This window comes from Lutzomyia longipalpis, chromosome 2, assembly GCF_024334085.1.
Source record: "Lutzomyia longipalpis isolate SR_M1_2022 chromosome 2, ASM2433408v1".
Lineage (NCBI taxonomy): Eukaryota > Metazoa > Arthropoda > Insecta > Diptera > Psychodidae > Lutzomyia > Lutzomyia longipalpis.
The window spans coordinates 27014862-27027654 of record NC_074708.1 but is presented as its reverse complement, the minus strand read 5'-3'; the positions used below and the strand labels follow the sequence as shown (position 1 = coordinate 27027654).

At 34.2% G+C, this 12793-nt stretch overlaps 4 protein-coding genes across 5 annotated transcripts; 2 read left to right on the top strand and 2 right to left on the bottom strand.

The window, feature by feature from the left end:
• Positions 1–205: 205 nt before the first annotated feature.
• Positions 206–1350, bottom strand: LOC129789958 (glutathione S-transferase 1-1-like). Of its 2 annotated transcripts, XM_055827105.1 has the most exons (5): positions 1298–1350; positions 1117–1211; positions 734–988; positions 479–646; positions 206–418 (listed from the first exon to the last, which is right to left on the bottom strand). In XM_055827105.1, exons 2-5 carry the CDS (start codon positions 1204–1206, stop codon positions 266–268), a joined length of 666 nt encoding a protein of 221 aa, XP_055683080.1. In that variant the 5' UTR covers positions 1207–1211; positions 1298–1350; the 3' UTR covers positions 206–265. The 2 variants fall into 2 exon arrangements, with proteins under 2 accessions (XP_055683080.1, XP_055683081.1); XM_055827106.1 differs by lacking the exon at positions 1298–1350 and having other exon boundaries at positions 212–418; positions 1117–1230.
• Positions 1351–1783: 433 nt separating this feature from the next.
• LOC129791222 (uncharacterized) lies at positions 1784–11457 on the bottom strand. The gene is made up of 7 exons (XM_055829290.1): positions 10990–11457; positions 10752–10919; positions 10519–10680; positions 5553–5678; positions 2316–2570; positions 2079–2246; positions 1784–1992 (listed from the first exon to the last, which is right to left on the bottom strand). The coding sequence occupies exons 1-7, from the start codon at positions 11329–11331 to the stop codon at positions 1840–1842; spliced, it is 1374 nt and encodes a 457-aa protein (XP_055685265.1). The 5' UTR covers positions 11332–11457; the 3' UTR covers positions 1784–1839.
• LOC129789956 (glutathione S-transferase 1-like) lies at positions 7545–8527 on the top strand. Its single transcript, XM_055827100.1, has 3 exons — positions 7545–7939; positions 8008–8175; positions 8266–8527. The coding sequence occupies exons 1-3, from the start codon at positions 7598–7600 to the stop codon at positions 8419–8421; spliced, it is 666 nt and encodes a 221-aa protein (XP_055683075.1). The 5' UTR covers positions 7545–7597; the 3' UTR covers positions 8422–8527.
• On the top strand, positions 9225–10122 carry LOC129789970 (glutathione S-transferase 1-like). Its single transcript, XM_055827119.1, has 3 exons — positions 9225–9647; positions 9714–9881; positions 9944–10122. The coding sequence occupies exons 1-3, from the start codon at positions 9306–9308 to the stop codon at positions 10097–10099; spliced, it is 666 nt and encodes a 221-aa protein (XP_055683094.1). The 5' UTR covers positions 9225–9305; the 3' UTR covers positions 10100–10122.
• Positions 11458–12793: the final 1336 nt, after the last annotated feature.

Sequence of the window (12793 nt, the reverse complement as noted above, 5' to 3'; positions counted from 1 at the left end):
ACTCTAAAATATGTAACTCACTTATAGAATTTTAATCAAAAAATAACTAACATATGAAGCAATTAAACGATTTGATTTTAATATCTCAGTTTGGGGATAAAAATCATTATATCATAAGCAAATTCGACTCTGCTGGTATAGTTAAGCCGGCTTTTGCTGAAAATAAGTTAAAATTCGACAGAAATTTAATTGTAAAGGCGTTAGATTTACTTAAAGCAATATTTTATTATAAAAAAAAACAATAATCTCAAATCTCTTGACTTGACTAATCCCAGGTGCCGGTGATTCCTAGCATTCCTTTTAGTACTTGTCCATAAGTTTTAGCTCCAGCCTCATTCTCCTCAAATCCTGGCAAGGACTCACAACGTTTGTACCAAGCCAATAAGTTCGTGTACTTGCTTACATTCGCTCCAGCGTGCTAAAAATATATTAATGGTTTTAATTCTATCCTGAATTTGCATTTAAATATTAAATTTACAAAATAAGACGAGAAGGAAACCAAGAGCGCCAAATCAGCGATTGTTGGATGATCTGCTGCGAACCATTCCTTTCCCTCCAGAAAGGTATTCATGTAATCAAAAGCCTGATAGAGGGCTTGCTTCTTGCTTTCATCGATCTCCTTCACGCCCAATGTCCAAATTGGGTACTAAAAATATTTTTTGCAATAAATTTTAGATAATTAAAATTACTTTAAAGGGATATTTTAAAAATATTCTCAAATGATTAAACTTACAATGATTTCTTTAGCCTTTGGATGCAAGTATGTTCCATCGAAGAACAAGCGAGAGTCCACAATTGCTCTGACCTTGGGATCAGTAGGATAAAGAGTACTTCCGGGAGCTTTTGAGTTCACCAAATACATTGCAATAGCTCGTGATTCCCACAGAATGAAGCCATCATCATCAAGAGTTGGAACAGTGTGTTGAGGGTTAATCTTAAGAAATTCCGGGGATAGTTGAGCTTTGTTCATAAGATCTAATTCTATAATCTGATAAAATTTTTGAAAAACATTTTAGTAAAAACAATTATTTAAAAATTGGGATTTTATTCATTGTTAAAGATTCTCAGTCTATGATTTTGCTAATGGGAAATGAATTAATTAAAAAAAAAACTTACCTCAACATCAAGATTAAGGTTCCGGATGGCCAGTAAGGCCACTCGCGAGGGGATGCTGATAGGAAAATGATAGAGCTTCAATGGAGCCATTTAAGCTGAATAGAAAAACCAACAATAAACTTTTCAAAAATTGCTTTCAAAACTAGAGAAAAAAACGACCAAGAAAAATCTTCTTACTCACCTTTCTTTAAGAAAAATAAAAACCAGGAAAATTGCCGCACAGCCTAATTGAAGCTTCACCCAAGACTAAATACTTGGCTATTAAATGAGGTAATATGTACGTAGGTATTTATAATTCTATCTCACTTCATCGTATTTATTTGCCTTGGTGAGATGGAGATAGAAAAAAAAGGCAGAGAGGTAGTCTTCATTCTTCCAAAAAATTTAATTATACCTGTATGCTAAAAGGAATGACACAGTTTGCTTTTGCTCGATGTAATAAAAAACTGAAAGAAAATTCGACTCTGCTTTGAACTTCATGATGTTACCAAACTTGCGCAATTGAGCTGGCTTCTGACTCAAAAAAAAATGACAAAGCACTTTTTGGAAGCTCAATTTCAAATAAAAGATTCGAAGAAAATTTAATAAAAAACAGAAATTTATTTTTTAATTTTTATTAAAGCACAAAAGTGGATGAAAACAATTAAAGGATTAAGTGCATTTTTAAGGATATTGGACGGAATTTAATTCACTTTGGTTTTAAGCCAGATATTTAGGCTGAAACTAATCCCATGTGCCGGTGATACCGAGCTTTCCCTTGATTGCCTGCCCGAAAGCTTTAGCTCCAGCCTCATTCTCATCAAATCCTGGCAAGGACTCACAGCGTTTGTACCAGGCCATCAAATTGGAGTATTTGCTGGCATTTGCTCCAGCATGCTGGAATTATATTAATTTATATTTAAATTTCATTTTTAATATTCTCAAGCTCTTGAAGAATCTTAAACTTATAAAATAAGACTTACGACAAAAGATGAGAAGGTAGAAAGAAGAGCCAAATCAGCTACAGTTGGATGATCAGCTGCAAACCAATCCTGCCCTTCAAGCAAAGTATTCATCACACCAAAAGCTTCATACAGGGCCTGTTTCTTAGCTTCATCAACTTCTGTCACGCCCATGAAGAAAATTGGGAACTAAAGAAAAATAAATAAATTAAAAAGAATTCAAAGAGAAAACCAGATTTTTTTTAGAATCAAACTTACAACAATGTCTCTGGCTTTTGCATACAAACTTGAGCCATCAAAATACAAACGAGAGTCCACAATGGCCCTAGTTTTGGGATCAGTGGGGTACAGAGGACTCCCCGGAGCTTTCGAGTTGACCAAGTATGTGGCAATAGCACGAGATTCCCACAAAGTAAATCCATTATCGTCCAAAGTTGGGACAGTGTGCTGAGGATTGATTTTGATGAATTCTGGAGACAAATGTGCTTTATTCATGAGGTCAACTTGGACAATCTGATTAGGGAGAAGAATATAAAGAACATGTTGGAATTTTTTTTTTTTTTTACTAGATGTAAAATTGTTTGATTTTGTATGCACAGTTTCGAGTGAAATAAACAATCTATCTATCTATCTATTAAATATACTACATTATATATGTAGGTACTGAACTCCCATAGTTCTCTAAACAACATTTTTAATTTTTGAAGCTTTTAAACAAATAAAAATTGATTTTGAGTTCGTGGAAAATATTACAGAAAAAATTTATATATACATATAAAGCATATAAATGTAAATGCAAAAGTAAAATATAACGGTAAAATATATATAGCAGTATAGTATAGATTACTAAGAAAAGGGAATGTACATGGTAAGTTTCACTTACAGGCTGTGATTCTTCCTTCAGAGGCCAAGTAAAGTATATGTAAATGCAAAGTTTAATAGATAACTGCAGAGTATGGATTATTAAGAAAAGGGAATGTACTGGTAAGTTTCACTTACGGGCTGTGATTCTTCCTTCAGAGGTCAGTCCAAGTATGATATTTGATGAAGATTGAGGTGAAATGTGGCAGAAAATTCAAGTGTGTCATAAATTGGGGGTGGCAAACTCTGGGGAAGGCTAACTCGCGCATTGGCTGTGATTCCTGGCGCGAGTCATCCTTCCCCAGAGTTTGCACCCCCAATTTATGACACACTTGAATTTTCTGCCACATTTCACCTCAATCTTCATCAAATATCATACTTGGACTGACCTCTGAAGGAAGAATCACAGCCCGTAAGTGAAACTTACCAGTACATTCCCTTTTCTTAATAATCCATACTCTGCAGTTATCTATTAAACTTTGCATTTACATATACTTTACTTGGCCTCTGAAGGAAGAATCACAGCCTGTAAGTGAAACTTACCATGTACATTCCCTTTTCTTAGTAATCTATACTATACTGCTATATATATTTTACCGTTATATTTTACTTTTGCATTTACATTTATATGCTTTATATGTATATATAAAGCGCCCCGCTTCGCGGGGCGCCAAAAGTTTTCAATTCTACTTTATATTTTTATGTATTTATATACTTATATATGTATATATAAGACGCCCCGCTTCGCGGGGCGCACAATACCTATATATTCCACTATTTGTTCATACACTTATATGAATTTAAAAATTTCAACATTCATTTACAAAACCTCACATAATAAAGATCTTCTCAAAATCGGATTAGTAGAGCCCAAAATATTATATGCTAACTTTAGAACGCTATATCTCCGAAACGGCTCGATAGATTTTCTTGAATGACCTATCGTTGGAAAGGTCTTATCCTCAACTATAACATACTAAAATTTAATCAAAATTTATGATCTAGTTTTCGAAAAATTCGAATTTAAAATTTTCGAAAATTTTGTTTTTGGTTTTAGGGCATCTTGCGGTCATTTCTCGAAGTTGCAATGTTCTAGACATTTATAGGGTTTTACGAAACCTTTCATTTGCGCTTGAGATGATCAAAATCGGACTAGTAGAACCCGAGATATTTAATACTAACTTTAGAGCGCTATATCTCCGAAACGGCTCGATAGATTTTCTTGAATGACCTATCGTTGGAAAGGTCTTGACCTCAACTATAACATACTAAAATTTAATCAAAATTTATGATTTAGTTTTCGAGATATTCATCGAAAACTAATCGAAATTTTTGTTTTTAATTTTTGGCCCCCTAGCGGCCATTTTTGAAACTTCGGATGTTCTAGAGAGTTGTAGGGCTTGCTGAGATCTTTCATTTGACCCCAAATTGATCAAAATCGGTCAAGCCGTTCTCGAGTTATGATCGATTTTCGATGAAAATTTGTGACAGCCATACAGGCTAAACCGCTTGACCGATTTTCGAAAATGAGGTATCGTTGGAAAGGTCTTGATGGCCCCTACAACATATCAAAATTTCAGACCTCTAGCTATAATAGGGGTTGAGATATAGGCAAAACAAAATTCAGGGGTTATTCAAAATGGCGGACGGAAGGGTGGGGGGGTGGATTTGACCTCATAATTGGATGTCTTCCAGTTGATATTTAAACTTTGCCGTTTACCGCAAGTCTCTATCTATTACCGTTCTCCTGCAATTAAACTTTATGCCACGGCCGGACGGACGGCCGGAAAAGTTTTTTGGAGCATACGTTTTTTGGAATGTGGGGACTCTAATTCGTGCTCATACCAAGTTTGAGCCCGATCTGACAACATTGCATTTTAGGTGGTACACAGAAGCTGTGCTATTCTTTTCTTCGAAAGAATCACAGCTAAAAAGGATTTTTTGGTATGAAAAAAATCGAACAGTGAATTAAAAAAAATTAGATAGATCTTTGTTTCGTTTCAATAATTTATTTTTAAAAGAAAAGAAAAACATTTAAGGTGACAAAGTGAATTGAAATGAAATAAATAATAAATATTTAATAAAGTAACAACTTTTTTGAACAGCAGAGAAATCAATTTATTGATCTTTTAATTCATCTTTTTTTAAGAAGTTTTTCTTACTGATTTTTTATAAATTTTCAAGGCTTTTCCTTACTTCTTGTCTAAAATTAACAAAATGGGTGACAATGAGCATAATTTATTGATTTTCTTGTCGCTTTTAGCAAAATTGCCCATGTCCATATTCAGGAGCTAGAAATTTAATATTCTATATCTTGATTAAACTTGAAAAATATTCTGAACTAAAAAAAAGAAAGAAAAAATATTTTCATCAGATTAAGAAAAGAACAATTGAAAGAATTATGAAAAATAAAATTATTTAAACTCAAATTCACATTTTAACTTTTAAAACTTGACGGTTTAACTACTTCCTGACTCTTTTTTTTTAACTTAACATAAAAATATTTCATTGTTGGTCAATGTTCAAAAATTTAAATTCTTTCCTGTATTTAGAATTTTTCTGTCGACATAAATTCCCATTTAAAAATCTTCTTTTATTTCACACTGCGGAAGCAATTTGTTAAAATTGACCTACCTCAACGTCAAGATTGAGATTTCGGATGGTCAGGAGAGCTCCACGGGATGGAGCGCTGAGTGGATAATGATACAGCTTCAATGGGGCCATTGCGAATCTTTCTTTTTTTTTTGGCTTTTTAGCAAAAAGAAATCACACGAAAAAATCTTTAGTTAATCACTTTTAATGATTTTCCACACAAAAAGTTAGCCTTGATGTCCAGAAATAACTTCTTCCAGTCACAAAAAATTCTCACTTTTAGTCGAAATTCACCAAATTGGAACCAAAAGGCGGGATTGTGGGCACAAAAGTCCGTTGACGAGTAAAGACTGAATGGCTAATGTTGGAGAGTTGTATTAAATATAGTTGCGTATGGATTTTTGATAATCATCTTCAACACTTAATATCCTTCCCGTCTCACTTGCACAGTGTTAATCAACGGTGGTGGAATGGAGATGGAATATGAATCAGAGGGGTATTTTATGGTTTTCCGAAAAGAACTATTATTGCCTAAAGAATGAAGGTATTCAGTTGCCGAAATGTAGGTAACTGCTGAAAAGCTCAATGTACATAGGTTAAAGAATTTAGTAGCGTGAATACAGCTCTGGACTTGTGGGCGCAAAGCTTCAAGAGAGCCCCCCATTGGTGCTTAAAGCCCGCTTCTGACTCAAAACCATGACATGGCAATTAGACCACAATTACAATTAATTATTTACGATGGATATAAGTCAAATTGGGGGGAAAGGAAGTGTGTGTGTGTGTGTATGTCCTTCGATAGTCTTAACTTTTCACACGTGCTGCTAAATGGAATTAGAAGGAAGCTTTCAAAGAAACTTTCTCCGTGAGCTTTAGGAGAAAAATATTCAATTTACAAACAGATAAGATAAAAAGGGTACAAAAAGCGATTCAATTGAAGGAGATTGTACTTTGCTAGACCACAAGGTATGAGAATGAGAGATTATTCCGCACAGTCATCAACGCATGATTTTCAGTGACACATTGTTGTGGGAAAAGAGTTGCAGAATCATTTGCAAATTGTTATAAGTTTTTATTCCCTTCTAGAATCTTCTATTTTTCGGAAGAATTTAAAATTAATCTTGACTTGCAACTCTCAGGAATTATGAAGATTTACTTTAGAACTTTTCTATATAAGAATTCTTATTCTTTCTGGACAAAATGATGGATTTTGTACAATTTGAGGAATGCGAGAATGGATAAAATGACCTACATTTAATATTGACAAAGTCATTACAGTGTAGGAGGGGAATAGAAGAACAGAACGAAGAATTACATACACTGGGCGACAAAAAATAATGAAATTTAAATAGAAAAATTTAACCAAGAAAAAAATTAGGGATTTCGTTAAAATTTAAAAAAGAATAAATGAAAGAACTTTTGAAGTCAAAAAAATAAAGTATAAGTTTGAGGAAAGAGATAAAAATTAGAAAGATTCAGCATAATATTTAGATACTTTCTTATGATATTTTGGATCTTTAGAAATTTTTTATGCCTCTAAAATTAAGCTCAAAATTAAGCTTTGTATTTAAATTCATTTATAAAAGTATTTTACCTTAGGGAGGGGTGGGAGTTAAAAAATAAATAAATAAAAGTATTTGAAGACGAGACAAATAAAATCATCCATATAAGCTGTATAGCTTAAGACTGGGTTATGGGGGGAAGGTAAGGGGGGTTACAAAAAAAAACAAATAAAAGCAAAAGAAACTTTTAAAAAAATCTAGAAAAATAAATCAGAAAATCTTTAAAACAAATTTAAAAAAAAAATTACTTTAAATAAATCGAATAAATCTTTGAAAATTCTCAAAATAATCATAAAACAACAAAGCATAAACACAACAAAATAATGATTTTTCAGTGTAAAAATGCTATTTCATTCCGCTGAGACTGACTGCTGATTAGAGCGAAACTGCAGATAAAAAAAAACTCATTCTAATCAAAGGGACAGAGAATGATGTAGCTCAATATAAAAATCGTTCCAATCATTTCCCCTACATTCAGTTTTATTCCAACTACCGCAGAAGGTGAACCTCTTTCCCGCGCAAATTGAAATGGCTCCACTTAAGCTCTACCACTACCCCATGAGCCCACCATCGCGATGTGCCCTCCTTACGGTGCGAAATGTGAAAGTTGACGCGGAAGTTATTACGGTGGATTTGTTCAAAAAGGATCAATTGGCTCCGGAATTCGTGAAGATCAATCCTCAGCACACAGTTCCTACAATTGATGATAATGGGTTTGTTTTGTGGGAATCTCGTGCTATTGCCACCTACTTGGCTTCTACTAAAGCTGCAGGAAGTTCCCTCTACCCAAATGATCCCAAAAAACGCGCCATTGTTGATGCCAGGCTCTACCTCGATCAGGCATTGCAGATTGCAACAGGAGCTATCATGGTATGTTGCGAAGATTTTCATTGAGAAAACAAAAAGATTTTTTTGTGAATTTCTGAACTGTTTTCCAGTACCCAATTCACGCAGAAGGAGCTACATCAATCCCACAGGATAAGAAGGATAAAGTCTACAAAATGCTAGGTGATCTGAACACCTTCATGGAGGGACATTTATACGCAGCCGGCAATGAGCTCACTGTGGCTGATTTAGCTCTCTTAGCCACTATCTCGACAGTTCATGTAAGTTTATCTAATAGTACTTGATATAAAGGATTATTGCTCAATCACTCCGATGGATTTATCAATGTTGATTTATGTTTCCCCCCACAGGGTATTGGGGCTAATATCAGCAAGTTTAAGAACATCGCAGCATGGTACAAGAGACTCGAAAAGATTCCTGGTTTCCAGGAGAACGAAGAAGGAGCTCAAACTCTCGGGAAGTACATGAAGGCCAAGATTAATCTCACAGGAACTTGGGATGATTAGAAGTTAAATTTTAAAGAATTTATATTCAAAAGAATTTCATAATAAAGATAAAAGAATCGTAACAGGTGCCTGAATATAGAACACCTGATACTGATATATTGATTACGTTGTTATCATTCTTGTCGTACTGAAGAGTTTTATTTTCTATCACTTATCAGTAGAATGATTGGGAATGCTTCATATTGTTTTTGTTTTGTTTTATGCAGGGTTTTATGTACAAGAATTAATTTTAAAAAAAGTAGACAATTCTAAATTATTTAAGTTTAAAAAAAATAAAATTTCTAATTTTTTTTATTCATTTGTTAGAAAGCGTGTTGATAAGCAACTTTTGAGAATACTTAGAAAATTCCTAAATTAGGTATGACAGATCTTAATTCGAATCTAAGAAAGAAGAAGGTCAGACCTATATGGCTTATATCAAATTAAAGAATAGCGAGGGCTACATTATAAAAACGACTAAGTCGGTTCGGAGCTCATACAAAGTTAGCCGGTTTTACAATCTAGCCCTCGATAGGCTTAATCACAAAAATCTTTAAAATGCATGAAATATTAATTTAAGATTTAAAAAAAAAAACAAGAAAACAGAAATAGGGACTAAGCCTTACTCAGGTCTGATCAGACTATTAAGTAGCTTAGTCTTAACTATGTTCCTAAGAAAAAATCATTTAAATCAAGATCTTTCTCCTTGTGCGCTTCTAAAGAACAGACTGTCTTGAAAGATTTATTTATTTTTATTTATTTTCTAATAGATAAAAGTACATTTTCTTCAAGTACACCTGATAACAATAGGCACGTTTTAGGTTCCCCCTGATCCACCCACTAGTCGTGACTTGGAAACTGTTGGACGTGCAACTAGATAAGATTCACTTTCAATTTCCTCGAAGATGGCTCCCTTGAAATACTATTACTACCCCGAAGGAGCCCCTAATAGAGCTGCTTTACTAACTATTCGGAATCTTAACTTGGACGCTGAAGTAATTTTTGTGGATCTCCGAAAAGGAGAACATCTAGCGGAGAAATTTGTAAAATTAAATCCCCAAAGGTGTATGCCGCTCTTGGATGATGATGGCTTCATCCTTTGGGAATCAAGAGCAATCTCACAGTATTTAGTGACAACAAGAGCTCCTGGGAGTCCCCTTTATCCCACTGATCCCAAGAAGAGGGCTACTGTTGATGCAAGACTTCATTTGGATTGCACACTGCACGCAATTTCTAGGTCTTTTTTCGTAAGTTTTCTTTCTTAAAATCCTACACTGAATCGTTAGAATTTAATAATTAGGACCTTCTCTTAGTATCCCATTCATTCTTTGGGTGAGACAAAAATCCCCGATCCGCCGAAGCAGAGACTCTACAAACTTCTTGGACATTTGAACGACATGATGGAGGGTCAGAAATTTGTAGCAGGAGACGAACCTACAATTGCGGACTTTTCACTTCTAGCTTCCTTTTCAACCTACTATGTAAAAAATAAGTTTAGAGGATTAAAACAGAAAATATTCTTACAATGGATTTTTCTTTACAGCACGCTGGAGCTAATGTAAGAGATCTGAGGAATTTGATGGCTTGGTATAGGAGATGCGAAGCCCTACCTGGATTTCAGGAAAACGAAAAGGAAGCTCGAGCTTTTGGGCAAATGTTTAAATCCAAAATCAGCGTAAAAGATCATTGGGATGAATAACCTGTATTGTTCTTTAATTTTTTTTGTTAGAATTTGTCAGAAGACTTCTTGATCTGTTTTCTCTTTTTTCAAGACTTAATCACTAGCCTTCGACCCTAATAGCGGGTCTTCTTCAGTGGTCTTGCTTGTCATTTCTTGGGGATTGTGCTCCTCTTTCAATGTTCCACACACTAGGGTGGATTTATTAGGATTTTTCGCAGGATTTTCCTTTTAATTTTTGATTTTCTATTTTCTACTCTGTGTTTGTACTTTTGTGTTTGGCGGATATTTTTTGTGAAGAACTTAATCACTTTAAATAAAAAAATAATAACTCATCCAATTCCTTTATTATCTCTTTCAGAAAGAGTCCAAAAAATGCAATAAAAAAATATTTAAAAAAAAAATTATTTGGAATGAAATCCAAGGAAAGTGTTTTAGGCTTCCAGAACATCATCCCATGTTCCAGTGATCCCTAGAAGATTCTTCAGAAAGTCTCCATAGGCCTTGGCTACTTGGTCATTCTCTTGATAACCTGGGAGGTTTTCACATCGCTTGTACCACGCCAGGATGTTCTTGTACTTGCTCATGGGAACTCCTGCGTACTGCAAATGCATCAAAGTTTGAATAACATTCCGGAAGATCAAAAAAAAGTTTCAAAAATTTATAGACTTACAATAAACGTGGAGATCGAAGCTAGGAGAGCAAGATCAGCCAATGTTACCTCATTCCCTGCAACATATTCCTGTCCCTCCAGGATTGTCTCCATGCTCTCTAGGAGTTGATAAAAGCGGATTTTTTTGTCGTGTGAAATGGTTTTCTGGCCCAAAGTATGGATGGAGTACTGAAACCCGAGAAAGGGATAAGGAAATAAGAACTTCTGCATGATCTCGAGTAGATCGAAGGATACTCACAAAGATAATCCTTGCAGAAGCCTGAAGGTAAGCATCGAGGTAAAGTCTAGCATCCACAACAGCTCTCTTCTTGGGATCAGCCGGATAGAGGGGACTTCCGGGAGCTTTTGCACTAACGAGATATTGAGAGATAGCTCGGGATTCCCAAAGGATGAAGCCATCATCGTCCAATGTGGGCACCGAATGAACAGGATTGACTTTCAGATAATCCTCCTTGAGTTGCTCCTTCTCGCGCAAGTTAACATTAATCAACTCGATGTCCAACTTTAAGTTGCGAATGGTCAGGAGAGCTCCACGACAGGGTGGACTCATTGGGAAATAGTAGAACTTCATTGGGGCCATTGTGAGGAATTTTCCAGGAAGGTTTTTAGTGGAAGAAATGGATGAGTTTTCACGCCCTTATCAACAACTTATCAGACTGACTTTCACTATTAACCAGAGATCACAACACCAACACACAGAGACCGAATGCGGCTCTGACGGAAGATAATTTGAAGAGTTTGGGAATGCAGGGTCGCATTCACCGGGGGCTCAGCACTTGAGTGATTTTTGTTCTTTTTCTTTTATTACTGGAACAGAGTCTTTGGACCTTGTTTCATCTAGCTGAAAAGTCTGTCTGTTTGTCTGTGGCACATGAACTCCTCCGAAACGGCTGGGCCGATTTTGATGAAATTTGGTATGGGGGTAGAGGGGGTCAATACGAGTTGCAAGCGCTATATGGGATTCCGCCCCAACCCCCCTTTTTTAGCGCTCCAACAGAAAAATTATTTTTTCCCATTTTCTACCTGCTGAAGGGTCAGATAACGGGATTTTTTTATTTTTAGAATTTTTCAGGGTACCGTATTATTCATCCCCCCTATTAATATACGCCCCCCTTTTATAGCTTAAAATGGTGATTGCTCACACGTGATTGGGGGCTCGGGTTGACTAGTATGAAATATTTTTTTTATTTTAAAAAAGGTGAAAATGCTTTAAAAAATGCTTTTGTGAACCTTCTGAAAGAGACTATCTGAAACAGATTTCTGATTATTAAGATATCTTTTCAATTAAAAATTATTTATAAAGGGAGGTAAAAAAAATTAAAAATAGTTAAAGAAAATTAAACAAAATAAATTTTAAGGAAATATTCTAAAGACATTTTTCTTCGATTTGAGGGCGATTAAAAATGAACAAGAATAAGCAAAAATATTAAATTCAGATATTTTTTAAGTTTTTGCTGTTCAATTAAAAAACACAATTTTTAAAATTAATTTATTCAAATTTTTAATGAAATAAATATCAATTTTAATAAATAAAATTAAAAAATTAAATTAATTAAATTATTAAAAAAAAATTATTGAGTTAAATTTTTTTTAATTTAAAGAAATTACTTTTATGTAATTTAAAGTTTAAAGCTTCAATTATTTCTTCAAAAATCCAATTTATACAATAATCCAGCTCAATATCATGATCAAAAGTCCTTAACTAACTCACCATTTCGATGATTGGGTCCCCCTTCATCAGGTCCTCACGTCTAAATTCACAAAAACACTAATTCTTTTCCAAGTTTTATTTACCATCTGTGTAAGCATTTATAAGCGAAGAGAGCTAAAAGATAAACCATCACCAAATTGACAAAAGAAATAAACAAAATATTCTAATAGATATTTCAAAACAAACAAAAAAAAAACAAAAACTAGAACCAAATGAAAAAATATTCTGTTAATAAAATGGAATAATTTAATATTGTTTTGTTACAATCTGCAAAGTTTTTCTTTGTTAGAGAAAATACAAAATATTTTGAAATTTTGCAAAGAAACAAAAA

Excerpts from the sequence above, each read along its gene's own strand:
- LOC129789958 (XM_055827105.1), bottom strand. The coding sequence starts at position 1,206 with ATGGCTCCATTGAAGCTCTATCATTTTCCTATCAGCATCCCCTCGCGA. Across the intron at positions 989-1,116 it reads ACCTTAATCTTGATGTTGAG|ATTATAGAATTAGATCTTAT; the intron begins GTAAGTTTTTTT and ends AAATTTTATCAG. Across the intron at positions 419-478 it reads TTTCCTTCTCGTCTTATTTT|CACGCTGGAGCGAATGTAAG; the intron begins GTAAATTTAATA and ends ATATATTTTTAG.
- LOC129789956 (XM_055827100.1), top strand. The coding sequence starts at position 7,598 with ATGGCTCCACTTAAGCTCTACCACTACCCCATGAGCCCACCATCGCGA. Across the intron at positions 7,940-8,007 it reads TTGCAACAGGAGCTATCATG|TACCCAATTCACGCAGAAGG; the intron begins GTATGTTGCGAA and ends ACTGTTTTCCAG. Across the intron at positions 8,176-8,265 it reads CCACTATCTCGACAGTTCAT|GGTATTGGGGCTAATATCAG; the intron begins GTAAGTTTATCT and ends TTCCCCCCACAG.
- LOC129789970 (XM_055827119.1), top strand. The coding sequence starts at position 9,306 with ATGGCTCCCTTGAAATACTATTACTACCCCGAAGGAGCCCCTAATAGA. Across the intron at positions 9,648-9,713 it reads CAATTTCTAGGTCTTTTTTC|TATCCCATTCATTCTTTGGG; the intron begins GTAAGTTTTCTT and ends ACCTTCTCTTAG. Across the intron at positions 9,882-9,943 it reads CTTCCTTTTCAACCTACTAT|CACGCTGGAGCTAATGTAAG; the intron begins GTAAAAAATAAG and ends TTTTCTTTACAG.
- LOC129791222 (XM_055829290.1), bottom strand. The coding sequence starts at position 11,331 with ATGGCCCCAATGAAGTTCTACTATTTCCCAATGAGTCCACCCTGTCGT. Across the intron at positions 10,681-10,751 it reads CTTCGATCTCCACGTTTATT|TACGCAGGAGTTCCCATGAG; the intron begins GTAAGTCTATAA and ends ATGCATTTGCAG. Across the intron at positions 5,679-10,518 it reads CATGGGATGATGTTCTGGAA|TTTGCTAAAAAGCCAAAAAA; the intron begins GCCTAAAACACT and ends GTGTGATTTCTT.